Source organism: Protopterus annectens, chromosome 2.part1 (assembly GCF_019279795.1).
Source record: "Protopterus annectens isolate FY-2018-M chromosome 2.part1, PAN1.0, whole genome shotgun sequence".
Classification (NCBI taxonomy): domain Eukaryota; kingdom Metazoa; phylum Chordata; order Ceratodontiformes; family Protopteridae; genus Protopterus; species Protopterus annectens.
In genome coordinates this window covers 732,017,447-732,045,080 of record NC_056729.1, presented here as the reverse complement: position 1 = coordinate 732,045,080, position 27,634 = coordinate 732,017,447, and the positions used below count along the sequence as shown (strand labels likewise).

General features: G+C 42.5%; 1 protein-coding gene across 1 annotated transcript in view; it reads left to right on the top strand.

The window, feature by feature from the left end:
• TMEM144 (transmembrane protein 144) overlaps window positions 1-27,634 on the top strand; it is an 817,557-nt gene that overhangs the window by 113,834 nt on the left and 676,089 nt on the right. The window contains exon 2 of the mRNA XM_044062452.1: window positions 11,498-11,710. Coding sequence (XP_043918387.1) covers window positions 11,498-11,710 — 213 coding nt within the window. The remainder of the gene's footprint in view (window positions 1-11,497; window positions 11,711-27,634) is intronic.

Below are 27,634 nucleotides of genomic sequence, written 5' to 3'. Positions count from 1 at the left end.
CCATAGCTTTGGGAATCTACCCAAATGTAATGACTGCAACAATGAAACATGAAGAACATAGTACAGTTGTGTACACTTACCATAAATGTAGATGTTCAAATGTATTCACTGTTGCAGTCCTGGTTACCCTCCCTACAGCCCCCTGTTTTTCTCTTACTATACCTCTACTTTCTTTTAATATGCTTAAAAGCCTTTTTGGTGTATTTGCTTTTGTTTGGAGGTATATTTTTTGTGTTTTAATTTTATTTTTATATATATATATATATATATATATATATACATATGCATATATATATATATATATATATATATATATATATATATATATATACATATGCATATATATATATATATATATATATATATATATATATATATATATATATATATATATGTATATATATATATATATATATATATATATATGCATATACATATATTGCTCCCCATTTGGGGGGCACCTGACATCTGGGGCAAGAAAAACTGATGTAATGGCATCGGCTGCATGTTTTATACCCCTGATGACCTGACGTCATGGAAGAAGGGACAGCAACCGACTCAGGACCCAAGACTTCATTAATCAGGCCGTCTATAGGCAACTTGCCAGCAGATTACCCAAATGTAATGACCGCAACAGTGAATACACTCGAACATCTACATTTATGGTAAGTGTACACAACTGTACTTTTTCTATGTCTTTGATTATTTGCATGATAATTCATTCCATGGCTATGCTTATTAGTCTAGTCAGACTAATAGGTCTGTAGTTTTACAGGGTCTGTTGACGGTCCACCCTTATGAAGTGTAATAACCATTGCAGTCCTCCATTCTTGTGGTAAAAAGCCTTTTTTTGAGGCTATATTTGAAAAGTGACTCAAGTGGTCCTGATAGGTCATGTTTCCAGCTTTTTAGGAGGCATCACTGGATATTGTCAGGGCCCATTAAGGCTGTGTTTTGGCCTTAGCGAGTGTCACCAGGGCCTTCTCCCTGTTAATACTTGGGGGTATTCTAGTAGGTATTTCATAGGTAGGGGGAGGGGGTGAAGTCTGAGCTGAATTTGTAAGCTAGCAAATTCACTATGTTGCTGTGGTCTCATATTTGGCCTTGTTAGACTTAACTAGTTTTCTTAGTTTCCTGTTTAATTTCATTAGAGAGCTCCTATTATTATGTGATTTGCTCTTCTTGATTTTTGCCATGACTTTTTTTTCCCTTTTGTTATATACCCTTTATTAAGGTTAGGATTCCACCAGTGTGGTTTGTTTTTAGATTTTGATTTGGGCTTACTTCTAGTAGCTGCAGCAGCTTCTATACAGCCATTTACATGGTTGTACATGGTCTCTGTGAAAACTTCTACATAGGTTGTTGTGAACTCAGAGTTGGGAGGGTCATTGACTTTTGATAAACTATCACTTAATAGAGTGAGTTTTGCTTTGGATTAGTTCTTAACTAGTACAGGTTTTGCTGGAGTTAATAAGCTGATTTTTATTTCGGGGCACAGTTTTATGGTTTGACCTTACAAGTGAGTAAGTGACACGGGGGGGGGGGGGTTGCAGTGGTCTCCCATATTTGTGAATATCAGGTCCACTATGTTTGAACCTCTGGTGGATGTATGCATCGTCTGGTCAAGGGTATTTGTGTTAAAAAATAGTCCAGGAATCAAGGTGCCTGTGAGTATGAGACAGTGTATGTTTCCCAGTCTATGGAAGGATAGTTAGTCTGCCATGAATAAGGTATTTGGTTTAATAATGACTGTCTCTAGTAGGTATAGGTATGAACTATGGTATTCTAGAGAGACAGAGGGTGACCTATAGCATACTACAATATTGCATGGGACTTTGTCTATGGTGATTAGCTTGAGGGTAAGTTCCAGGGCATCATCCTGTTTAACCAAAGTAGAGTTTTGCCTTTAGCTAATGTAGCTTGAGACTCCTTCACCTTTTGACCCTGTAAACGTGTGGAAGGCACTGAAGCCTTGCACAGCTCTTGGTTTAACAAGCTGCAGAATTCATGCCTGCTGTTCAGTAGATACGTATAATGCTGTTCAGTAGATATGTATAATACTGAATTGCATTGTGCTGTGCTGATTTGCGCTGTATTGTATTTTCTTTATTGGACTGGGCTGCTGCACTGTTTTGCAATGTTTGTAATGGTAACCATTTGAAATATTGGTACTTGTTAAAGCGAGTCCTTAAACAAGGAGCTTGAATGGCTGACAAATAGACTTGTATATACTGAGCCTGAAATGATCATTACTTGGAATATTCCTTTCCTCCGAGGTATGGCTGTCTGGGATAGTATATATAAGTCTGGGTTGTCTGGAGGCCTTGCCTGCCACATTGGGTGTTCAAGGGGGCTTGCTCCCTGAAAGTTAAGGACTTTAAAGGAGAAGAGCAATGTTAGAGATTTTCGCTTCTCCTGTAGTTTCCTTTTTTTTCTTATTTCACTAAAGAGCCTTTTGTAAGGTTTCACTGTTCCCTTGTATACCATATTAGAATGTGTTGCACTGTTTGCAAGTCTTCTCTGTCCCTTAATATATTGTACATCTACTTGCCTACAAAGCTGTAAATAATCCGATCCTGCTTGATCTCTTGTGCATCTGCAAAACTGGCAGCAACACAAATAAGATCAAGGGAACTAAATTGTATTGCATCATAAACAGGACTCTGACAGATACCTCTCCCAAAAATATCCCACATCTCTGGAAGAAACTCCTGCTTTCTGTAAAGTAGCATATGTCCATCTGTATCTTCAAATGTGTCTTAGACAAAGTGGATGAGAAACACCTACATTTTTCCACCCTTCATAAGGGATAGGCTAAGTAGTTATACATGTGGGATAACAGTGGCTAGGTTTCAGCTCAATTGGTCTGTTATGTAGTAGCAAACTGTAATGTGTGCCATGTTGACTGCAGGCACTGTATAAAAGAGGATGTCTGATTGTGCTTTTAGAGAGGTAATTTTGGGGAACATGCCCATCCACCACCTAGCCCTGCTCCAAGACAACGTGGAAGCTACTCTGACATGCCCCAGTATCCAGAGTATCAAAGCCTTGATAGCAGGATGATGCTGTTCTCCAACAAGCTGGTGATTGCCTTTAGACTTGTACACCACACATTCCATAGCTGAATATAATCGTGATAGTTGATATGTACCATGTTCAGTGCTACTCTTACGTGTAACATTGGGTCTACTTCAGTAGACCAAAATGCCACATTACTGAGTTAAAAGACCGAGACCACATGCCCGAAAAGACAAAAACCTGAAACCGTAAAAGCTCGACTATCATTTACCCGACAGTTTCACAAAACAACTTTAAGCAATGCACAACTTAACCCCCCCCCCCCCCGGAAAACAGTACGCTGTTTATTTCAAAATGTGTACATGTCACAAATCACAGTTCAGCTAACAGCTACCAAGCATCTCCACTGATCAAACAACTTATTCATACATTTATCAAAATGTTAATAATATACAATAAAATGCAGCATACATAAGCAAATAACAGTGGAAATTATAACTGATAAATTAACCCACCCACTAATAAAAACACAAAATCCAAACAAAACCAACTGAATATTCAGATCAGTAACTATAACACTGACATGAATTTTCAGTATGAAACGTTACAAGCAATTAAAATGACTAAAACCCAAGCAAAATGTTTATGCAGGGGGGGGCTATGCCCCCCCCAAACCCCCTGCAAATTAAATATACCAACTCTGAGATCGCACTGTAGTGCAGAAATGGGTGGATGTCCTTCAAGGATGCATCTGCAGTCCTAACATATGGGTTGTTCTGCCTCAGGCAGCCCTTCGGTCGGCCGGATTCCAAAGTCTGGGTCTGGCCTCGGCTGATGTCGCACTTCACCCGACGTCATAGCTGCTGTTTATTGGGTATAAAGGCATCAGCCGACGCCATTTTCCTCCGTCTTTCTTGCCGCGTGGTGCCCGAAGCAGAAGCTGTTCACAAGTGCCGGTCGGTCAGATCCAGCGATTTCTACTACCGAAGACTTCTAAAAAGCTAAGTACCCCGTTGGGGACTCTTTCTTGCCTCAGCCGATGTCAGAAAAAGTAAATAATTATTTAACTTGTGGGAAACAAATACCTCATAAGGATTTCCACTCTTACTGCCTTCCTTGCTTAGGCCCAGACCACGACGTATCAGCTTGTCTAGCCTGTGCTTCCTTCAACCGACGAACGCTTAGACGTCGGTCGGAGTTTGCAGAGGAGTCTTTTGGTCCCGCTTTTGCTTACAAAATGCCGTCGGAGACTCCGACTACACAAATAGCTAAAAAACGCAAGGAAAAGAACCGACACTCGCGGTCCGCAGTTTCGGCTGAAACCGCGGTTAGGCCAACCGCGAGTGTCTCTGTTTCGGCTGAAACCGAGTCCTCGGTTCTTCCTTCGGCCGAAAGCATTCCTGCTATAGCCGAGGCCTCACAGACAATGGTTGAATCTGCTACTGATATTACTGCTACAGAAGCAGGCTCCCAGGATTTGTCGGATACTATTCCTTTAGACATATCTACCCCTGCACGTGGGGCTGCTAGACCCCCTGCTTCTATGTCCATCAAGGCTTTTGCCAGGGCTAAAGCAGCTAAATCTTCTAAGGCCTTACCTGCTAAAACTACCCCACATAGGCCTACCTCTAGTTCACAAATACTCAGCCTGGCTGAGGTTCTCATTTCTTTGATCAGAGGATCACAACCTCACCCAGACAGGGCCTCTCAGCCCCCTTCAGATAAGAGGCCTAGGACTGAACCCCCGGAACCTGTCTCTACAGACTATTCCTCGGAGAACTCAGACATTACTGACCCTCAGGAAGGCCCATATTCTCCTTATGAGGATTCTGATGCAGAAGACTCCATTCCTTCTGCTTCTCCTCCTGAGGAATTTTCTTTTGGGGAAACCTTACATGCTATGAGGGAGCATTTCCAATGGCAGGGCCAGGATTTTTCAGATTCAAGGAAAAGGCTAAGGACCTACTTACACTTACCACAGCATAGGCCTTTAGCCATTCCTCCAGTACTAACAGTAGTCGAAGATGCATTTAATGATGCCTGTACTGCTCCTGATTCCCTTCCTCCGGCCCCTGCCAAGCCTGACAGATATTACAGGGTCCCGGACACACACTACCATTTGTATAAGGCTCCTGTTGCAGATCCAGAAACCATTTCACAGGGCCGAAGGTGTGGCAGCTGCTTCTGCCAAAAACCCTCTTCCCTCTGATAGGGAATCTAGAGCATTAGAGAGATGGGGTAAAAAGGTTTATACTTCTGCTGCTCTTTCGGCTAGGGCCTTAAACTGTCAATTTCACATGATTCAATATCAGGAATTTTTGTTAGACCAGCTAAATAAAAAACTTTCCTCTCCTGAACCTATAGACCGCAAGTCTCTTCAGGATTTGGTACATAACTCTCAGCAGGTCAGTAACCATTTCTTAAAATGTGGCCATGATGCACTGGAGACTTCCTTTAGGTCAGCTATTGACTGGAACAGTGATTCGAAGACATGCATGGTTAAAAGAACAGTCCTTACCAGATCATGTTAAATCAAAACTCCTAGATGCTCCCATGGAGAAACAAAGTTTGTTTGGCTCCCCTGCACAGGAGGTTCTGAAGAAGGTGGAAGAAAAAGCAAAATCTGTCCAAACAGTCAAGGATTTCTTACAGGTCCAACCTCCGAGGTTTAGCAGAAATTGGCCTTCGAAGAATTGGGCCTTTCCAGACAACTCCAGAGCACGGAGAGGCAGAAATAGACGCCCAAGAGGCAGAAATCAAGCTAGGGGTGCCTACAGGGGACGTCAGTGGCGACCTACCAACCAGAGAAGTACCGCCACAGATTCAACTACAACCACTTCCACTGAACAAACACAATGACTTGGCTCTGATACCGCCTACCAGGGAACAACTGGAAGCTCCCTTGGGCGGAAAGCTAGCCTTATTTTCAGACAATTGGCATTACATTACAGGAGACAAATGGACAGGGCTACAGGTTTCACTTCCACACTCTACCAAAAAAGAGGGGAATGCCAAACCTACCACCAAGCCAAAAAACGGATGCTCTAAAACAAATCAACAACTTACTAGAGATAAGAGCTATAGAAAAGGTGCCACCTATGGAACAAGGCCAAGGTTTTTACTCCAGGCTTTTCCTGGTACCAAGAAAAGAAAATCGATGGAGACCTATTCTCGACTTGTCCGCACTGAACACATACCTCATTGTTCCAAAATTCAAAATGCTGACCCTCCAGCAGCTTCTTCCCATGCTGGGCAAGGAGTCTTGGCTGGTGACTCTAGATCTCAAGGAGGCATACCTGCACGTCCCTATACGACCAGATTGCAGAAGATACCTCAGATTTCTTGCAGGATCAGAGCATTATCAATTCTCAGCATTGCCCTTTGGCTTATCTACTGCGCCCAGAGTATTCACGAAATGCCTGGCATCAGTAATTGCTCATTGCAGGCTCCAGGGAATTCAAATTTACCCATACCTGGACGACTGCCTATTACAAGCGGACAACAAAGCACAATTAACAAAAGATTTGAAAAATGTCATACAACTGTTGCAAGCCTTGGGATACACAGTCAACATGCAGAAGTCAAGACTAGTACCTTCCCAAAGGATAACATTCTTGGGGGCAGATCTGGACACATCAACTCAGATGGCCTTTCTCACAGAAGAAAAACAAAAGCAACTACCAGGCTATTTCATGTCATTAACAAAACAAACTCAGCTTACTGCAAGGAAAGTCCTGCAAGCCCTGGGTTACATGGCATCCTGCATAATATTGATTCCGCATGCCAGGCTACATATGAGAAAGTTACAATGGTACCTAAGGAATGTATGGTCTCAACACCAGCACAGTCTAGAAAACCAGATTCCAATAATTCCATGCCTGAAGCAAGAATTCCTGTGGTGGGCTCAGGCCTGCCAGTTGAACAGAGGCTTGCCTTTCCACAAACCACATCCAAGCCAGACCATCACCACGGACGCCTCAGACCTAGGATGGGGGGCTCACATGGTGGACAAGTGTATACAAGGCCTATGGACCCAAGACCAGCTGAATCTACACATAAATCTAAAGGAGATGCTGGCAGTGAAATATGCGATCCAGGCATTCAGACCACTACTTCAACAGGGTCATCTGCTGATAAGGACGGACAACACCACAGTCGTGTGGTACATCAACAAACAAGGAGGTACACATTCATATCCTCTATGCCGGATGGCAATGGACCTGTGGAATGTGGCCCTGAACCTCAACATTCAACTTCAGGCCAGATTTGTACCAGGAAAAGAAAATTCTCTAGCAGACACCTTAAGCAGATCTACCACGGATGCTCACGAATGGATGCTGCATCCAGATATTTTCAAAGCCATAACAGAGAAATGGGGACTACCACAGATAGACCTGTTTGCCTCCCCACACAATCACCAATTGAAAAAATTCTGCACAAGAACATACCACCCACTTGCTTGGAGGGTGGACTCACTTTCCTTCAGCTGGAAAAACCTGACAGCATATGCATTTCCACCTCTTCCCTTGATGTACAAAGTTCTACTGAAGATCAAAGAGCATCAACCAAAGGTAATTCTGATAGCTCCAGACTGGCCGAGGCAACATTGGTACCCGCTACTGAGAAGCATGTCTCGGACACACGCATGGCATCTACCTCTAAGTCCCTTACTACTAACACAGGACAACTACAGGATCCTACATCCAAACTTGAAAACACTGCAGCTAGCTGCTTGGAATATTGTATAAACCAAAATAACCCTGATTTATCTCAGAGGGTTAAGGACATTATCCTGGAGGCACGCAGACCCTCCACAAGGAAGACTTATTCAGCCAAGTGGAAAAGATACCTCATTTGGAGTGCAGCAAAGGGAGAAAATGTCTCTGTGGCAAACATAGCACTCATCCTGGAATACTTAGCAGAGCTGTTCCATAATGGCCTGTCTTACTCCTCCATTAAGATTCATGCATCAGCAATTTCAGCAGAATACAACTTGAATCCTCCTGTTTTCTCTCATCCTCTACTCAGGCAGTTCTTGAGAGGAATCAAAAATGTAAAGCCTCCAAGGCAACCACCTTTACCTACTTGGGATCTCAACTTTGTGCTGGAAAAGTTAACTCCCCCCCCCCCCCCTTTGAACCAGCAGCAACAGCAGAATTACAATTCCTGTCTTGGAAAACTGCTTTCCTACTAGCAATCACTTCAGCAAGAAGGGTAGCTGACTTACAGGCATTAATGGCAGTACAACCCTTCCTTATCTTCCATCAGGACAGAGTCTCTCTGAGAACCAACCCTACCTTTCTGCCAAAAGTGGTCTCCAGAGTATCATTGAAACAAGCGATTCATTTACCTACATTCTTCCCCAACCCACAGAACAGGGGGGAAAGACTGCTACATACCTTGGATGTGCACAGACAATTACGCTACTATCTGGACAGAACTAAGACCAGCAGAAAAACAGGCCAGCTGTTGGTAGCATATGCAACAGGAATGCAAGGAAAAGCAATTTCAAAACAGACAATCTCGAAATGGATAGGAAATTGCATTCGTTTTTGTTACTCTTTTCATGGAAAGACATCTCCTGATAATATCAGACCTCACTCCACAAGAGCTACAGCCACCACTACAGCTTTCCTACGAGGAGTGCCTACCAAAGACATTTTAGAAGCTGCTACCTGGAGCTCCGTGCATACATTTGCCAAGCATTACAATCTTCCTTTATACTCTAGATCCCGAGCAGGTTTTGCAACTGCTGTTTTGCAAGGGATCTTAACTACACCATCTTTATCTTAGTACCTCCTCCCCCAGTTTGGCTATGGTATTCTACCCATATGTTAGGACTGCAGATGCATCCTTGAAGGACATAGTACAGTTTTGTACCTACCATAAATGTAGATGTCCGAGAGGTATGCATCTACAGTCAGGATTACCCACCCTCCTTCCCCTCTGTGGTACTCCTAGGGTATTTACCCATCTTTTAGCTAGCTGGGGGAATCTGTTATGGTGTATTTGTTTGTATATATGTATATATATATCTATATTTGTTTATATTGTTTGCTCTCCACTGTTTGGAATTATTGCATTTATCCAAATTTAACCTTACTAGAGGGCACCTGGCATCTGGGGCAAGAAACACTGAGGAAAATGGCGTCGGCTGATGCCTTTATACCCAATAAACAGCAGCTATGACGTCGGGTGAAGTGCGACATCAGCCGAGGCCAGACCCAGACTTTGGAATCCGGCCGACCGAAGGGCTGCCTGAGGCAGGACAACCCATATGTTAGGACTGCAGATGCATACCTCTCGGACATCTACATTTATGGTAGGTACAAAACTGTACTATCTCCCATCCCGCTTACCTCAGACTCTGCATTCCAAACGTTCATTGTTCTGAACGTCTGTAGTTCATGTGAAACTTCAGTCTTTTGGTCTTGGTCTTTTAAATTTTGGTAATGTGGCATTTCAGTCTATTGAAGTAGACTTGTAACATTACAGACAGATGTATGTTGTACTTACTCCAGACTGTAATTTCTCAAATGTACTTATGCTGGCAGCAGTGGTACTATTGCATTCCTGTTATGTATGCCACATGCCAGCAGCTGGGCCATGTCCAGTTCCACTCTTGCTGAAGTGCCTGCTGCTAATTCTAGTAAAGCATGCAGAACAGCTGATAGTATGGTCACCAGTGTTGCCATTTCTATACTGTGTCCTGGAAGAGCCAGCTTAGGGATCTTAGGAGTGAGCAGCTAATGCTGGCTCATCCATCCTGAGACAAGGGAAGCAGCCAAGCTGATACTCAGCAGAAGCTGGGCTGTGTTAGGTGGAAAAGTAGCCTGAAGCTGCTGGGCCAGGTCAGTGGTATAAAGGCCATGTAGCAGTAAGAGTGAGTGGAAGATCACATGCTTGTGACCAGCATTACACCTGCCAGCTGCTGTGGGGATACAGAGGCTAGAATGTACGCAGAAAATTGCCCAGTCTTGAATGATGGAAAAGGCAGTCTAAGAGTAAGAGTTCATTGAGGCACGTCTCTGTTGGAGAATGAGAAACTGTTTTATGTGATGTGAGGGACAAGTGAGCAGCTTAAGAATGACCAGATAACGATCCAAAGAGTGGAAACTGATTCTTCATGAGCATTGGGGACTAAAAGCACCTACAAATGTTTTCCCTTCTTACTTTTTGAGAGTTCGCCTGGGTGTGGGTAATGCTAAATTTACCCACGATTGGCGTGGTTTGGTCCCGAGGGCGAAGCCCGAGGGTCCAAACAAAGCCAACCGTGGGTAAATTTAGCATTACCCACACCCAGGCGTGGGTTATTGCTATTATACCATGGCATTATTTAAGAAAAGAAACTATTACTTTTCTTAAATAATGGCATAGTATAATGCCTGTTTACTGCCCTTCCGCAGATGTCTGGCATCCGCGGCAGTTCTGATGTACTGCGCGCCTGCGCAGTACATCAGAGTTGAGCAGCAACGGAGAAAGCAAGATCTCCGTTGCTTTTTTTTTAGTGTCTCGCTATGTTAAATGAGTTTAACATAGCGAGACAGTTTTAAAATAAGCAACGGACATCTCCGTTGCTTATTTTAAAACTGTCTCGCTATGTTAAACTCATTTAACATAGCGAACTAAAAAAAGCAACGGAGATCTTGCTTTCTCCATTGCTTTTTTTTAAAACACTGTCTCGCTATGTTAAATGGGTTTAACATAGCGAGACAGCTTTAATCCGTTGCTTATTTTAAAGCTGTCTCGCTATGTTAAACCCATTTAACATAGCGAGACAGTGTTTTAAAAAAACGAGTTATACTAATGGAAAAAGTCCGGCGACGGACCTTTTTCCATTAGTATAACTCGATTTACAACGGGCACGCTGGCCAATCAGCGTGCACGTTTTGGGGGGGGTCATGGTATAATTTCATTTATTGCAATTGTACTAAAATGATTTGCTTAAATCAGTAATTTGCTTGCATTTAGTAATTTTTGATGTAAGTTCTGCTGCTGCCATAGCACTGCATGCTGTTCCTACTGCATTTCCCTTGGGAAGAGTTGTGCATTTAAGCTTTACACAAAAATGATTTTTCTTGGTTATTGCCACAGTTTTCATTGTCTGTCTTAGTGCGCTTTATTAACATAGTTTTCATTGTCTCATTTAGTGCATGCTTTCCTTGCAAAATCTGTCATGACCCATAACCTATCTGACTTGTACTAGTTTAAATATAATTTTTCTGAACTCTTGTCATATTTTCTCTTTATTTTTCTGTGCATGCAAAAATGCTGAAATTAAAATTAAACCATTTATCAAGTACTGGCTGTCCTTAAAAGTAGCAATTCTAGAGTGTTAAGCAGTAATGCATGTGAAGGCATAAAGCTAATTCATACAATGTATTTCAACTAGATTGGTTTGGGAAGATTTTCAGTTATAGTTTTAACAAATGCAAGGTCATAATGCTAATTTTATTTCATTTTTTTAACACACATACAGATTCCCACAACAAAGGCAGAGATATTGCTGCAAAGAAAGATGCTATTGGAACTGTGCTTGAATCAGCATGGACCTTCAAGCTGGAAAAGAATGGTTCTGGTGATGGTAACAGTAGCAAAAAAGACCTGATCTACGGATTCTCTGCTTGCGCAGTTGCTGCTGTCTTCTTTGGGAGTAATTTTGTTCCTATTAAGAAGTTTGACACTGGAGATGGTGAGGGTTGCCTGAATGTCACACCATCTGCTTGCTTCCTAGGAATTATCAAGGCTTGTAATGCTATCCTTAGTACAAGTATTTAATTATAAAATATTACTGGTGCTCAGCTAAGCAATTTAGTTGTGACCCAAAGAAAGACATTGTTTTGCTGAATATTTGTACCAAGTAGGTTTTTTGGTGCGTGAAATCTAATCTGTACTGTGCTATAGAAGTACAGGTAAATACTTACCTGTTTACATAAAGCTGAGTACAACAGGACCATGAAACCAAACAGCTGTACTCGCTTGCTGGGTTCCTTAGGTATTACAAACATATCAGAAATGTTTAGTTGACAGTAATATTACATACATCTTAAAAATGAGGGTGCAGGTCAAGACTTTTTTTAGGTGCAACCCTTATGAGTGTATATGTTCTATGTATATATGTGCACCATATAGTCTATAGACAAAGAAAGTTCACAAACCCCAGAGTTACAAGCCCTCCAAGGATTAACATGGATCACCATAACTATCCTCTCAGAAATCAAAAATGTCATGTCCACGGTCCCCAGTATATTCATGGATGTCTAGTTTAATTTGCAAAGCCTTGGAGTGCATCATATTAGGCTATATAACATTAGAAATTGAATGCTTCCTTGCCTGGTGCAACAGAGGATGGAAAGGGATATCAGCTGTCTGTTCACCCATTCCAGGGCAGATAGCAGTGTTACTGTTTGTGGGCTAGCACTCTCCCAATTATGTTGTAATCACATAACAGGAAGCTGTTGAAATTGACATTCTTGGAGTTGGGGAGTAGGTGGGAACTAATTGATGTTATATGCACTCATGTGCATGATATTGGGCAGACTTGACAGCTAGGATATAAAAAAAACATACCTGGCACTTTCTAGGACATATTGCATCATACTGCCAGATTACTGAATTTCAATTTTTTCTTTCCAACAAGTGACAGCTACATTGATTTCAGCCCCATAGAGTAGTACCAAGAACACTTAAATTAGGAGCAGTAAGGACAATAACAAGCGAATGATGGTTAGCTGGAAAGGTATGCAATGGGAGGTGAAACTTATGGCTCTGGACCCTCACCAGTTCAGCTTTTTCAAAGGTAGATCATGCCTGCTCCATCTAGTAAAAACTTGGAAAGGACCATGGAAGCTGTGCAAGGCATTCAAGCCATTCATACAACATAACCTTGATATGGCTAAAACCTTTTTACTGGTTCCCCATTATGTGATTGTCAGCAAATTCAAAGGCCTAAGCATAAATGCTTATTTTGTAAAACTGGTTATCAGACAGAGCAAACTTTTATAAAATAAGCTGGAACTACCTCAGAAAATGAAAAAAAGTGATCAGAGGTGTCCCTCATGGCCATGCTGGGACCCATCCTATTTGGGATCTACTTCCCCAGAATACAGACAGATAGTCAAATAAATGCAGTTTGTCAGAATGGTATTATCATTAATACATTTTCCTGAAAGTCAATTTTAGGAATTTTCTGTTACCCACTGTTGTGCGACCATTGAGTCGGTATATATGTTGGGGGGTGTGGGGATCCCCCCTGGCATTGGGATGCAGGGAGATACAGCCCTGTGGAAAAAAGCTTGTTTTAATGGTTGCCGAAAGTGGCTTTTAGCAAAAGCATTTCAAATTATTTGCATTCAGAGATTTTCCTTCAAATTGCATTACAAATCCACTTTCCCAACCTTCATACCAGTTACACAGAGCTATGGCTAACTGAATTTTATGTCTTTATTTTATTATTATTTGTTTACTGGGGTAGTACCCTGATCTCAATGGATTATTTGCAGGCATAATGTGGGTGTCCCTAGGATTACATAAGAAATGAACAAAACATATTTACAGATACAAGAATATTATGTAAAACCTATATATTTACAGATGGAAAATGTGCTACAACATTTAGTTTAAGAAGCAATAAACAAAGTCAAAACGTGGATGGAAAAATGGAATTTTGCTTAGCAGAGCTTTTTGGATAGGATATAGCCATAATGACCTAAGATGGTTTATGCTACAGTGACAGCAACATATCATTATCCATTATATAGAGAGGTATGAAGCCGTTAGAAGTGGCAAGAGAGAATAACTGTGGGAAAGGATACTATGGGACGAAGACAGAGAAACTGAGAGAGAAGCATGCAGAGGCAATAGTAGTAGAAAGGAGAGAAGTGTTAAGACTGAAGAGGGAGGTAGGATGAATGAGAGGCAGTAAGTAAGGGGATGACAAGATAAGGTGAGGAAGGATGAAGAAAGGATGGGATGTGAAGTGATGATTATAAGCTAGGTGGTAGTGTTTGTTCAATTGTTGGCAGTGTTTTACTGTAACCTGATCAAAGCTGTGGAATAAACTGGTTTAAATAAATTATCTTTAAATTAAATGCAAAAAATGCAGTATTATTAAATGCGGAAAACCAAAGCTGTTTCATGACCCATAGCATAGCACAGATAACACTCTGCAGATTGACTTCAGTTATCAGAGATCTTACCTTCATTAACAGTTTTATGTCTTTTGCCTGCTCCTTTGCAGTAGTAGTCAGGAAAATCTTTCTTTCTTCAAATATTATCTTAAAGGATCTCAATTAGATCAAAAGAAGTTACATCACTCTGATTTTTTATCTGACAAATTACTGAGTCCATTGCCCTCTTTGGCATGTCTTTAAACGTATCACATAACTTAAATAAACCTAGAGGTTTTCTTAACTTAAAAGATCACATGCTTAATGACCTGTAACTACCATAACAGACCCAAAGCCTTATCCCCTTACCCTCTATCTTATAACCTCCACTGTGGTGAATTATGTTTAGCATTTAGGACCACTAAGTACTCTGCCCTCCTTGCTCACTCACATCTTCATACAACTAGGCCTAGTATGGGTGTTTGTGGTGTGAAATCCTCAGCAACAAACAAACAGGACATGCTGGCTTGATAGATTCATCTCCCAGTGTATACCCCATCTCTGAAGTAAACTGTCTATCATTTTTATCATGTTTAAGACAAAAGTTGATAACTGGCTAGCTACACTCAAAAGTATCTATGGACATATCTTGTGCCTCTCTCCTGGAGGCAGGAAGTGCCATCTGAGGTTAGAGGCAGACAAGACTTAAATGCTGTTTGGTCTAATTTGTCTTGTAGGTCCTATATCCCCATCTTGTGGAGGGCTGGATTACAAAACAAAACAACTTAACAATTGCAGAAAGGTGTTACCATGATGTTGTAGAAGTTTCAGCATGCTGACTGTTCCAGACAAATTGCCTAAGGTGAAGCATGTTAACGAAGAAACATACAAGCAGCACACTGCAGTGTTTTGCAGATTGTGATTCTTTAGAACGTTGTAAGAGTGGTACAGGATATATACGAGGGTAGTGTGACAGCGGTGAGGTCTGCGGTGGGAGTGACTGATGCGTTTAAGTTGGAGGTGGGATTACATCAAGGATCAGCTCTGAGCCTTTTCTTATTTGTAATGGTGATGGACAGGTTGACAGACGAGATCAGACAGGAGTCTCTGTGGACTATGATGTTTGCAGATGACATTGTGATCTGTAGAGAGAGTAGGAAACAGGTGGAGGAGACCCTGAAGAGGTGGAGATATGCTCTAGAGAGAAGAGGAATGAAGGTCAGCAGGACTAAGACAGAATATATGTGTGTGAATGAGAGGGAGGATAGAGGAATGGTGAGGATGCAGGGAGTAGAGGTTGTGAAGGTGAATGAGTTTAAGTACTTGGGATCAGCAGTTTAGAGTAATGGCGAGTGTGGAAGAGAGGTGAAGAATAGAGTACAGGCAGGATGGAGTGGGTGGAGAACAATGTCAGGAGTGATTTGTGACAGACGAGTACCAGTAAGAGTGAAAGGGAAGGTCTACAAGAGGGTAAGTAAGACCAGCTATGTTATATGGGTTGGAGACAGTGGCATTGACAAAAAGGCAGGAGTCAGAGCTTTACGTGGCAGAGTTGAAGATGTTAAGATTTGCACTGGGTGTGACAAGGATGGACAGGATTAGGAATAAGTATATTAGAGGGTCAGCCCAGGTTGGAAGGTTTGGAGACAAAGCCAGAGAGGCAAGATTACATTGGTTTGGACATGTGCTGAGGAGGGATGCAGAGTATATTGGGAAAAAGATGGTAAGGATGAAGCTGCCAGGTAACAGGAAAATAGGAAGGCCTAAGATAAGGTTTATGGATGTGGTGAGAGAGGACATGCAGGTGGTTGGTGTGACAGAGCAAGATGCAGAGGACAGGAAGAAATGGAAACAGTTGATCTGCTCTGGCGACCCCTAATGGGAGCAGCCGAAAGAAGAAGATTCTTTAGAACGTTAAGCTGTCTCAGTACCTGTACAAGATGGAAGTAGAAATTGGAAGTTCATTTACGTAAGAAGCTATGTATATTGATACACAACAACCCCAGAAAAAAATGCTGCATTCCTCTAAGAAGTATACTGTTGAAGAAATGTGCAAACATGCTGCAATAGTCTGTGTGCTACTAATGATTCCTCAGCGCTTACTTACATGGAAGTAAAACTGTGACACAATATTTACATAGATGCAGTGTGTATACAGCTTTTATAGTGTCAACCCCAGAAAAAGACATGGACACCCCTACCTTGCAGGTGAATAATCTGAAGGTACTCATTGCAGACCACGAAGGAAGGAGGTGATTTGTTAAATAACATCTGTGACTCCTGTGACCTGTTTTGTGGACAAGAGGCTATCATCAGATACTGACTGGACAGAGACCAAATCCTAAGTGTGTGTGACATATGTACATCACACAGGAATCCATGCAGTCAGTGAAGAAACCCTGTCCCACCACAAGCAGAAGTTTGCCATTCACTAGAAATTAACTTTGAATCTGGGACATTCTAACATTGTATGGGTGATGCAGCAGGAGAGTCCCAGACTGCCACCTCTTAGACCTGTTCCTTGTCATTAAGTGTCATGAGTCTGTGGACTACATAATGTTCCCAAGAACATCAGCAAAGTGCTGTAAAGGCATGGGACAACAGCTTGTGAGGTTATACTCGTCTCATGAGTACTTGGCATTATTGGCCTCACACATATCTCTCTAAAGGTGCCAGTAAAGATGGACAAGATGCATCAGCTTGAATGGGTGGCATTCACTTAACTGCCAGACCGTATGCAGATGACCATATTTTGCGAATTATACCATCACTCCCCTGCATTTGTGAACAACAGCTCTATAACAAAAAAAAAATGTGGCTTACAAGCAAACTTTGTTACGTGGCATTCTCAAGGGATACTAGGTGTGTACCTACCTAGATGTATGTTTACATGCACAATCGCTTGAGAATAAATTTATTTTATAGAAGATGGTGGTTACCCTGTGGAGCCAAGGCTAATGACAGCTATATGCTGGCCTTAATTTCTTCCAGAGGAAGCCTAAATTACATCATATAGATTGAAAAGAATGAGATTGAGCAACTGTTTGGACTGCTGAAATCCAGATTTGAGTGCCTGGTTACATCCAAAAGAACTTTGTAATGAATACCTTAGATAACAACGTATATGGTTACTGTGTGTGTTTTTATGCACAATACAACAGCCAGCATTTGTTGATACATGACATATATTACCTCTGTAGGGCTGGCAGTCAATATCTGTAATAGACATCAAGTTGCACATAGAACATGGCAGAAAAGAGACACTGGTAGAGTTTTGTATTAAAATTCAGTGCTCTGCTAGGATAGGGCATAACAAGAAAAAGCTGAACCACCTCTGATAGCTGCCTAAGTGATGCCTTCTTCCTGTTGATTCTAGCTCTAGTCATTATCTAATTCACTTAATTGCTGTTGGATACTTTTTGATTGCAAAAATAAAAAAGCAGTCACATTTGCTCATTGACATGCCTCTGCTCAACAAAGTTAGATTGCCTGCTTTGGACACTGAAGCACTAAGTGTTTAAAAAAAAAATCTGATTGTTCACATCAGTTAAGATACGCTTATACATGGAATCCAGATAATAAACACACACACACACACACACACACACACACACACACACACACACACACACACACACACACACACGTGTGTGTGCGTGCGCGTGCATTTAAAATGTTTGTGCATGCATGTCTGTGAAGGATGGTGGATTGGCATGATGTGCCGTACTTTTAGCATCAGAATAGTTCCATCTGCTGCTCACAATTTGGTAATGCATGCAAATAGTGTAAATGATTTGATGATCTTTATGATTCACAGTTGCAGTACTGATGGGATGCCTGCCTGCAGAAGCCTGATGGCCAACCTGAACACTGGAGCCCTTCCCTTCCAGTGCCAGTCCTGGCAGATTCTTTCCCTTACTAACAGCAAAGTGGAGCCATCTTCAGCTCTGCCCTGCTGTATTTTGGTTAGGATCTCAAGTACTCTGGTTGTATCGTCAAATCCTCAGGTCTGCTTGAAGTCAGAGTTTACAGATAAGTATCTTGGAATTTTTTCTTATCTTTACCTTGCTGTATTTTATCTTGAATTGTAGATGTCAGGGACTAAAGGTAATAATTACATTAGGTGTAGGAAGCAAATCCCCAGAGTTCATCAACTGCCCGGTACCATTCTCTGATCTGGTACACAGTTGAGAGCAAAAAAAAAAAGGGGGGGCACTATTTGGATGGAGCTCCTAAAACTCGGGAGCCAGTCAAGTCTCGTTTCTTTGCCCCACCCTTAATTCGATACTGCGGAGAAAAAAAAGGATGACTTCTGCTTTTAAAACTGTAGTAAACCTCTTGCTGTAATTTGTAACACACACACAGAGCTAAGGAGCTTAAGTACTGCAGAAAAGCAGTATTGAAATTTGGTTTTGTAAATGTCGTCTGTACACAAATGAATACCATCGATTGATTGGCATCACTTGATAGTGCCTGTAATGCACTGCTCACAGAGCATGTGCCCCCTTGTCCCAACCTAGGTAGAATTTGTGTCTTTTTGCCTTGACCTGGAGCACAACATGCCTGGTTGTCTCGAGTGTGATTATTTCAACAGTGAGACATTGTATGTGGAGGGGAATCCCTTCTAAGTATAGTGTTCTCAAAAACTCAGTTAAATCTTTGTCTGCCATGGAGTCCCTCACTTCTTTTTCAGACTACTCTATAAAGAAAAATTCCTCTGAGACGTGCCCGACGAAGAAGATAGTTTGTGAGTCCAGTGACACTGCTTCAGATTTTGAAAATCCCCCAGAGGCTTGAGGGTACCGATGTCATCATTATGCAGTCCCTTCTTCTGGTTCTGGGTTCCTTGCTCAAATGAGGCTTCTGTTGGACCCTTCTGGGGGCCACTATACCTTTGCCTTCCAGCACACCCTCCTAAGTCAAAACTGTTTGTTTGTTGGTCAGCCCCACAGCACTTTTGCAGGCCTAGGGTGCTGGTACTTTCATAATATTTACTAGAAAGAAGGGTAGTGTTCACTTGTTGATGGAAGAGGAAGTTGAGGAAGACCATATCAGTGTCTTGGATGTCTGCTCAAGCACAGGACCCCAAACTGTTATCTGTTGGTTTATGTCAGCCAGGAGTGACTTGGCCTCAGCTCCAAGCCTCCACATAGGCCAAAACTCAAATTCTCTGAAGGAGAAGAGGTAGTTATACAGTCTGTCAAATATTTTTTTTTCATTCTGCACTATTCAGCTACATTAGAAACTGCACCCAGCAAAATCTGTCCCTTTTTTTCCAAACAAGGTAAGCCAGATTCCAAAAAGGGAAGAAGAGCAGTTATAGAAAGAGTTGTAATGTGACAATAAAAGCAGGCATAGGGGACCTCCGTACTGTGACAGTCAGAGGAAGCAGCTATAAACTAGAACAGCACTTTCTCTCCCCTTATCAAAAAGCCCACCTCAACCTTCTCCCACCCTTAGCCATCTTCCATTCCTATAGCAGTCAAAAACTGGAGGCAGGCTGGCCTTCTTTTCAAAACAATGGGAAGACATCCCATAGGAGAAATTGGTCCTGCAAATCATAAAAATGGTTACAAGCTACAATTTCAAAAGAATGCAATGTTTATGGGCATTCCAACCAAACTAAAAGACTAGCAACGTCTGAAGTCTTTACAACTAAAGAACAACTTTATGTCACAGCTAGCCATAGAGGGCATTCCAGAAAATAAAAAGACACCGGATTCTATTCCAGGTTGTTTCTAGCACCAAGAAACAAAGGAACCTGGGGGGCTTTTCTGGACCTTTCTAGACTGAGCACGTTTGTCAGTTTGAAAGTCCAGAATGCTGGCATTACAGAATCTTTTGCCCCTGATTCTCCTATGAGCCTTTATTAATGACCTTAGACCCAATAAGTGCCTATGTACACACCCCTATATCCAAGGGTGGTTGGAGGCAATTCCTAAGAATCAGAGTGGCGGGTCATTCCTTATGAATTCACATCCTTGCCATTTGGCTTGTGTATTATAAAGTACCTGGTTCCAGCCATTACTTTTTGCAAGACAAGTAATGTTCACATATACCCTACCTGGATAACTGCCTCATTCAGATCTTATCCATGCAAACAATAATAAGGACTCTGGAGATCACAGTTTCCAGACCATGTGTGTTGTTTAAACATCAAAAGTTGTAGCTGGACCCATCGAGACAAGTCACTTTTCAAGGAGCTTTCCTGTGTATATACAGGAAGAAAGGTTTTCAGCCCAGAGAAGATCCTCTTCCTGACCCAGTATTTCAGAATGACCACCATTTGTAACCAAATCAGTGCCAGAGAATTCTCAAAGTTCTGGATTACATGGCCTTGTGCATAATAATGACTTCTCTGTCAAGACTACACATGAGAAAGCTGCAGTTGCTTCTCAAAAACGGATGTTACCAGCATGCATGTTTATTTCAGACTAACATTCCTCTGCTATCCTGTATCAAAAAGAGCTCTCATGGTGGGTATATAAAATCTCTCAAACCGTGGGAGTGCCTGTCAGGATGGATACACTGCCTCAGGCTTCCACAACAGACTCCTCAGACTTTGCATGGGGAGGCCGTGTGGGACAAATGAGAGTACAGGGAATATTGGACTGGACCTTCAGAAAAAATGCATAACAAGATCGAGGAGATGATGGAAGTTATCCCAGCCATCAGAGCCTTTGCACACACGTGGCAGCAGAGAACCTTGCAAGTCATGACAAACAGTAGTACAACAGTAATGAAGTATGTCAATGAGCAGCAGGTAACCGAGTGCTGTGTCCTATGTGGATTAGCATTCAGGTATGGGAGCTAGTTCAGGAGGTAGGGCTAATTTCCCCATGCCAGTACATCCCATTAAATGGCAATGTGCTTGCAAACCATCTATGAAGAGTAAGACTTCACCACAATAAATGGATATTACAAAGAGAAGTATTTTTGGATTTAGTCCACATGTGGAGTGTGCCAGAAATAGATCTTTTTTGTTTTTCCAGAAAACTGACAGCTGAGCAAATATTACACCAGGATACCTATAAAAGAGGCTTGAGTGGCAGATATCCTTTCCATTCCCTGGGCAGGCCTAGATCTGTATGCTATTTTTCCTCTCCCTTAATCCCCAGGGTATTACAAAAGATAAAGGAGTAGAGACCAAGTATGCTATTGATTGCTGCACTGTGGCTCACATGGCATTGTTTCTCCCTTCTGCTGAGCCAAGTTAAGGAGTGCTGACCTCCTTACTCAGAATGTGGGGGTGGGGTTAATTTTCACCTAAAATTTCAAACAGTAAGGTTGACAGTGGGGATGATTTAGCACTCATGCCTTCCAAGGTCAAATTTTCTAATGTGCTACACATTTTGAGGTGGTCAGGAAACCTGGCACTAAAATGTCAAGAAGTTGTTCTGTTAATGTCATGGCAAAGGACAGGGCACAGTATCAGCACAAGTGTCAGTAGTCCTCAGCCACCTGTCATATTTCTACAAAGCAGGCTGTCCTATTCCTCCGTGAAAGTGTGTATTTCAGCCATTTCTGCCTATCTATAGACTTCTTCTCTTTCTCCAGATTGTAGCTGAAATAGTACTTCAGAGAGGGGATGCATCTGAGGCCATCCAAAAAAGAGAATTTAACATGGAATCTTAATTTGTACCAGAGAAATGTGCTCTGTGCCCTTTTAAACCAGCTATTTATACCCCAATTAAGTTCTTATTTTGGAAGACTGCCTTCTTGGTTGCTTTGACATCACCAAGACAAATTCCAAAATTGAAAGCTCTCATGTACAGGGAACCTTTCCTAGCCTTTCAGAAGGATAGAATCACCCTCTGTACTAACCCTTCCTTCATGCTAAAAGTGGTTCCAGAACTTTCATTAAACCAAGCCATTCATCTGTGTGTTTCTTTCCTTCCCTTAAGACAAGTGAGAAAGAATCCTGAATTCCCCAGATATGCACACGCAGCTAAGATTCTTGCTGGGCTGAACAACATTAAAGGAAGTCTGATTTGCTCTCTATTGCCTTTGCTAAAGGCACAGAAGTTAAGCTTGTCAGTAAGTAAAACTGTATGCAGATGGATAGGCCAATGCATTGTATTTTGTTACAATCATTATAGAAAAGCCTTCAGCATATCTAATAATGATTATTCCACCAGGGCCACTGCAGCCTTCCTTAGAGGGAAGGCTATCAACATTTCCTGAGCACATTTTGCCCTAGCCATATTGTAGGCCTTATATTCCCTACAACCCTAGCCAGACACCCTCTTTTTCAAGTTCTTTGAGTCATTCCAGGAGACAGTACTGCAACAGTGAATTGTGAAAAAAATTGCACTGTTGTGTTAAGAACTTAACCATAAACATAGGCATTTGAGTAGATTCACTTTGCAGTATCGGATGTTTTTCATGTTTCACTGTTGCAGTTATCACATTTGGGTTATTTGCCTGCAGGTAGCCCTCACCCGGCCTGAATACCAGTGTCTTCAGATTTCTGCATCGGATGCTGTTGCTTCTTCCATGATGTCAGGTCGTCAGGGGTATAAAACATGCAGCCGACGCCACTACATCAGTCTTTTTTGCTGTGCAGTGCCTGAAGCAGAAGCAGATGTTCTTCATGTTTCACTGTTGCAGTCATTACATTTGGGTAATCTGCTGGCAGGTTGCCCTTAGTTGGCCTGATTAACAAAGTCTTGGGTCCTGCGTCGGATGCTGTCCCTTCTTCCATGATGTCAGGTCATCAGGGGTATGCAGCCAACGCCATTACATCAGTTTTTCTTGCCCCAGATGTCAGGTGCCCCCCAAATGGGGAGCAAAATATATAAATAATTTAAAACGCAACAATATATCTCCAAACAAAAGCAAATACACCAAAAAAGCTTTTAAGTGTAGTAAAAGAAAGGAGAGGCATAGTAAGAGAAAAAACGGGGCTGGAGGGAGGGTAACCAGGACTGCAACAGTGAATACACTTGAACATCTACATTTATGGTAAGTGTACACAACTGTACTATGTTCTTCATGTTTCACTGTTGCAGTCATTACATTTGGGTAGATTCCCAAAGCTACGGTTGGGAGGATGGATTTATACAGCATTAGGATCAGCTATAAGGCCCTGCAAAACAGCAGTGGCAAAGCCAGCTCCGGATTTAGAGAAGATTGGTAAATGATAGTGCTTGGTAAAGGTATGAACTGAACGCCAGGTAGCAGCTTCTAGAATATCCCTGGTAGGAACACCTCTGAGAAAGGCTGCAGAAGTAGATGCAGCCCTGGTAGAATTGGATCTGATCCCCTGGGGGATAGGTTTTCCATGGTGCTTATAGCAGAAATGAATACAATGGCTTATCCATTTGGAAATGGTTTGCTTTGAAATAGCCTTTCCCTCTGCCCCTGCAGCAAATGCTACCAGCAGTTGTTCAAATTTTCTTCGAGATTTAGTCCTGTCCAAGTAAAATATAAGTTATCTGTGTACATCCAATGAATGCAGAATCTGCTCGCCTTGTTCTGTGGATTGGGAAAGAAAGTTGGCAAATGAATGGACTGATTAAGAGCCACACTAGATACCACCTTGGGCATGCTCACACTACGCCTAGAAAACCGACAACCAAACCACATTCTCAGGCCTTTATGTCTCAAAAACAAATGATTAGAATGGCTGAAGACCTTGTTACCTTAATTAGGGGAAGCCAGCCTTCCCCCTCTAAGAGACCTAGAACTGATTTTCTTTTTGAATCTTCTAATCAGGAATCTGATACCTCTGTTTCTTCTGACTACTAGGATTTACCCTTATCTACTTATGAGGATTCTGATGCAGAAGATTCCATTCCCTCTGCTTCCCCTCCAGAAGATTTTTCTTTTGGAGAAACCTTGCATACCCTTAGGGAGTATTTCTGCTGGGAAAGTCAGGACTATTCTGAGTCCAAAAAGAGACTTTGGGAATTTTTACTCCTACCTCAACACAGGCCTCTTGCTATCCCTCCTGTTCTGGAGATTGTAGATGATGTTTTCTATCCAGCCTTACCCCAGACACTTTGCCTCCAGCTCCCAGGAAACCTGACAGGTACTACAGAGTACCTGACTCTCTCAAATTCCTCTTCAAGAATTCTACTGCGGATCCAGAGACCATTTCCCAAGGACCAAAAGGCATTAAGGCTACTACTGCCAGAAATCCTACCCCTTCTGATAGTGACTCTAGAGCTTTAGACAGATGGAATAAGAAGGTATACACTTCTGCTACTTTGGCCATTAGGGCTTTAAATTGCCAGTATTAGCAGCATATTCTGGGACTACTTGAACAGAGAATGATGTTGATTCCTGACTGTGGTGAACACAAAGATTTGCAAGAGTTAATGCATTCTGCTGAACAAGTTGGTAAACATACTTTGCAATGTGGTTTTGATGCTTTAGAAGTATCTTGCAGGGCTACTGTCACTGGGTCTGTACTGAGAAGGCATGCTTGGCTTAAGGAACAAAACTTTCCAGATCATATTAAAGCTAAATTACTGGATGCACCCTTAGACCAAGACCACCTTTTTGGCAACAAAGCAGAAGACGTCTTCAAAAGGATGGAGGAAAAAGCTAAATCTAGGCAGACTGTTAAAGATTTCTTACAAGTACAGCCTCCTAGATTCAGTAGGCATTGGCCTTCAAAGAATTGTTCCTTTCCAGTCCCTTCCAGGCCTTCTCAGTCCAAACCTAGGAGCAGAAGACCACCAAGACTTCAGTCTCAGGCTATGCACAGATCTAAGCAGTGGGAGGTTCCCACTTCCAGAGCAGGGAGTAGCAAGCCTCCCCACTATGGAAAAATGGCACAATTACTTACCCTTAACTCTTCCAAGCCCTGCTCAACTACGTGCTCCCTTAAGAGGGAAGCTCACCCTGCATGCAAAAAAAATGGGAACTCATTACCCAGGACAAATGAGTTTTAAACATAGTGTCCCTAGAATACAGATTCCACTGCCACTCACTCCCACCCCCAAGTGGATGGCCAGACCTCCCCCCAAATCAGTGGGCAAAGGCCGAAAAACAAGTGCTTTCTCTCCTCAGTATCAGGGCTATTCAACCTGTCCCAGCAGAAGAAAGGGGACAAGGTTTTTATTCAAGACTGTTCCTGGTTCCTAGAAAAGAAAAGTCCTGGCGTCCTATCCTGGACCTGTCTACTCTCAACATCTTTCTGTTGGTTCCAGATTTCAAAATGCTAACTCTTCAGCAGCTTCTTCCTATGCTAGCCATGGATGCCTGGCTGGCAACCCTAGACATAAAAGAAGCTTACCTGCACATTCCAATAATTGAATCCTGCAGACAATACCTACGTTTCAAGGCGGGTTCCATGCACTATCAGTTTTCTGTACTTCCCTTTGGCTTATCTACACCTGGGATATTCAAAAAGTGCCTAGCTCCAGCCATTGCATTTTGCAGTCAGAGAAATATTCAGATTTACCCATACTTGGACGATTGCCTGATTCAGGCAGAAAGTCAGGACTTGCTATTACAACACATGGCATTTGTAAAGAGACTTCTAACCTCACTGGGGTACACCACCAACGAGAAGAAATCACACCTAGTACCCTGCCAACAGCAAGCTTGAACACAACTTCCCAGATGGCATTCCTCACCCTGGAGAAACAAGTTTATTTGACAACCTACTTCAACCTACTGGTCACAAAAACCCAGCTATCTGCAAGGAAAATCCTGCAAGCCCTGGGGTTCATGGCCTCTTGCATTCTGTTAATTCCATATGCAAGACTGCATATGACGAAGCTGCAATGGTGTCTAAAAAGTCTATGGTGTCAACATTCTCAGGACCTGGAAACAGTGATTCCTGTCATTCCTTGTCTAAGGGCAGAGTTCCTTTGGTGGGCAGAGGCCTGCTTCCACAACAAGGGACTCCCTTTCTCTCTACCCCCTGCTGCCCAAACCCTAAGAGATGCATCAGACTATGCATAGGGGGCTCACATGGCAGGGCAGTGCATTCAGGGCAAATGGAACCCAAAACAGATGCATTTACATATCAATCAAAAAGAAATGTTAGCTGTACAGAATGCTCTGGCAGCCTTCAAAGCCCTTATTCTTCCAGGACAACTATTGGTAAAGACAGACAACACCACAGTTATGTGGTACATAAACAAGCAGGGGGGAACCCATTCCTATCCACTCTGCAGACTAACCATGGCTCTATGGAACACAGCCTTGAGCTACCAAGTGAACCTACAAGTTCAATTCCTGCCAGGCAAATTAAATTCACTGGCAGACGACTTAAGCAGAAATGTCATTTACCCACACGAATGGAAACTGGAACCCAAAATATTCAAGCTCTTGAGGAACAAATGGGGGACTCCAGAGATAGACCTGTTTGCCTCCCCTCACAACCACCAACTGAACAAATTCTGCACCAGAACTCCCCACAGTCAAGCTTGGAAAGTGGATGCCCTGTCCTTTACCTGGGAAAGCCTCTCAATTTATGCCTTTTCCCCTCTGCCTCTCCTCTCGAAGGTTCTATTAAAGATCAAACAGGACAAGCCAAGGGCAATACTGATTGCCCCAGACTGGCCACGCCAGCACTGGTACCCCCTTTTGCGCAGCCTGACAGTGCTGCAACCATGGCACCTGCCTCAGACCCTTTCCCTGCTGTCCCAGCAGGCAGGCCAGATTCTGCATCCTCAGCTTCAAACCCTGAACCTTTCAGCCTGGCTAATTCCCTGAGCTCACCTCTAGCAACACCTCAGTAAGCAGGTGCTGGATGTCATTCTTGAGGCAAGGAGGCCTAGTACTAGAAAATCCTGTTCAGAAAAGTGGAAAAGATACTGTTTCTGGAGTCAGGCTCAGGGGATGGGCACAACGGTGCCCAGCTTACCTCATATTCTAGATTATTTAACAGAAATGCTCCACAAGGGCCTATCTTTCTCTTCAATTAAGATTCATGCCTCTGCCATTTCAGCACATTACAATACTGAGCCACCCCTCTTCTCTCATCCCCTGCTAAAACAATTCCTTAGAGGGGCCAAAAATTTAACACCCCCCCCCAGGAAAGCTCCCACTCCAGCCTGGGACCTTAACTTTGTATTGGAAAAACTCACCCCCCCCCCCTTGAACCAGCTGCTACAGCAGAGTTGAAATTCCTTTCTTGGAAAACAGCCTTACTTCTAGCCATCACTTCAGAAAGAAGAGTGTCTGAACTGCAGGCCCTCATGGCAGTGGAACCCTTCATTATCTTCCATGCGGACAGGGTTTCCCACAGGAATAATCCATCCTGTATGCCAAAGGTGGTGTCTAGTGTGGCTCTAAACCAGTCCATTCATTTAACTACTTTTTTCCCTAATCCTCAAAATAAGGGGGAAAGGATACTGCATTCTCTGGATGTGCACAGACTGCTTAGATTCTATTTGGACAGAACTGAGCCTCTCAGAAAATCTGACCAGCTGCTAGTTAGCTTTGCTGCAGGGGCAGAGGGGAAGGCCATTTCAAAGCAAACAATTTCCAGATATATAGCCGATTGCATCCATTTCTGCTACAAGCACCATGGAAAACCTATCTCA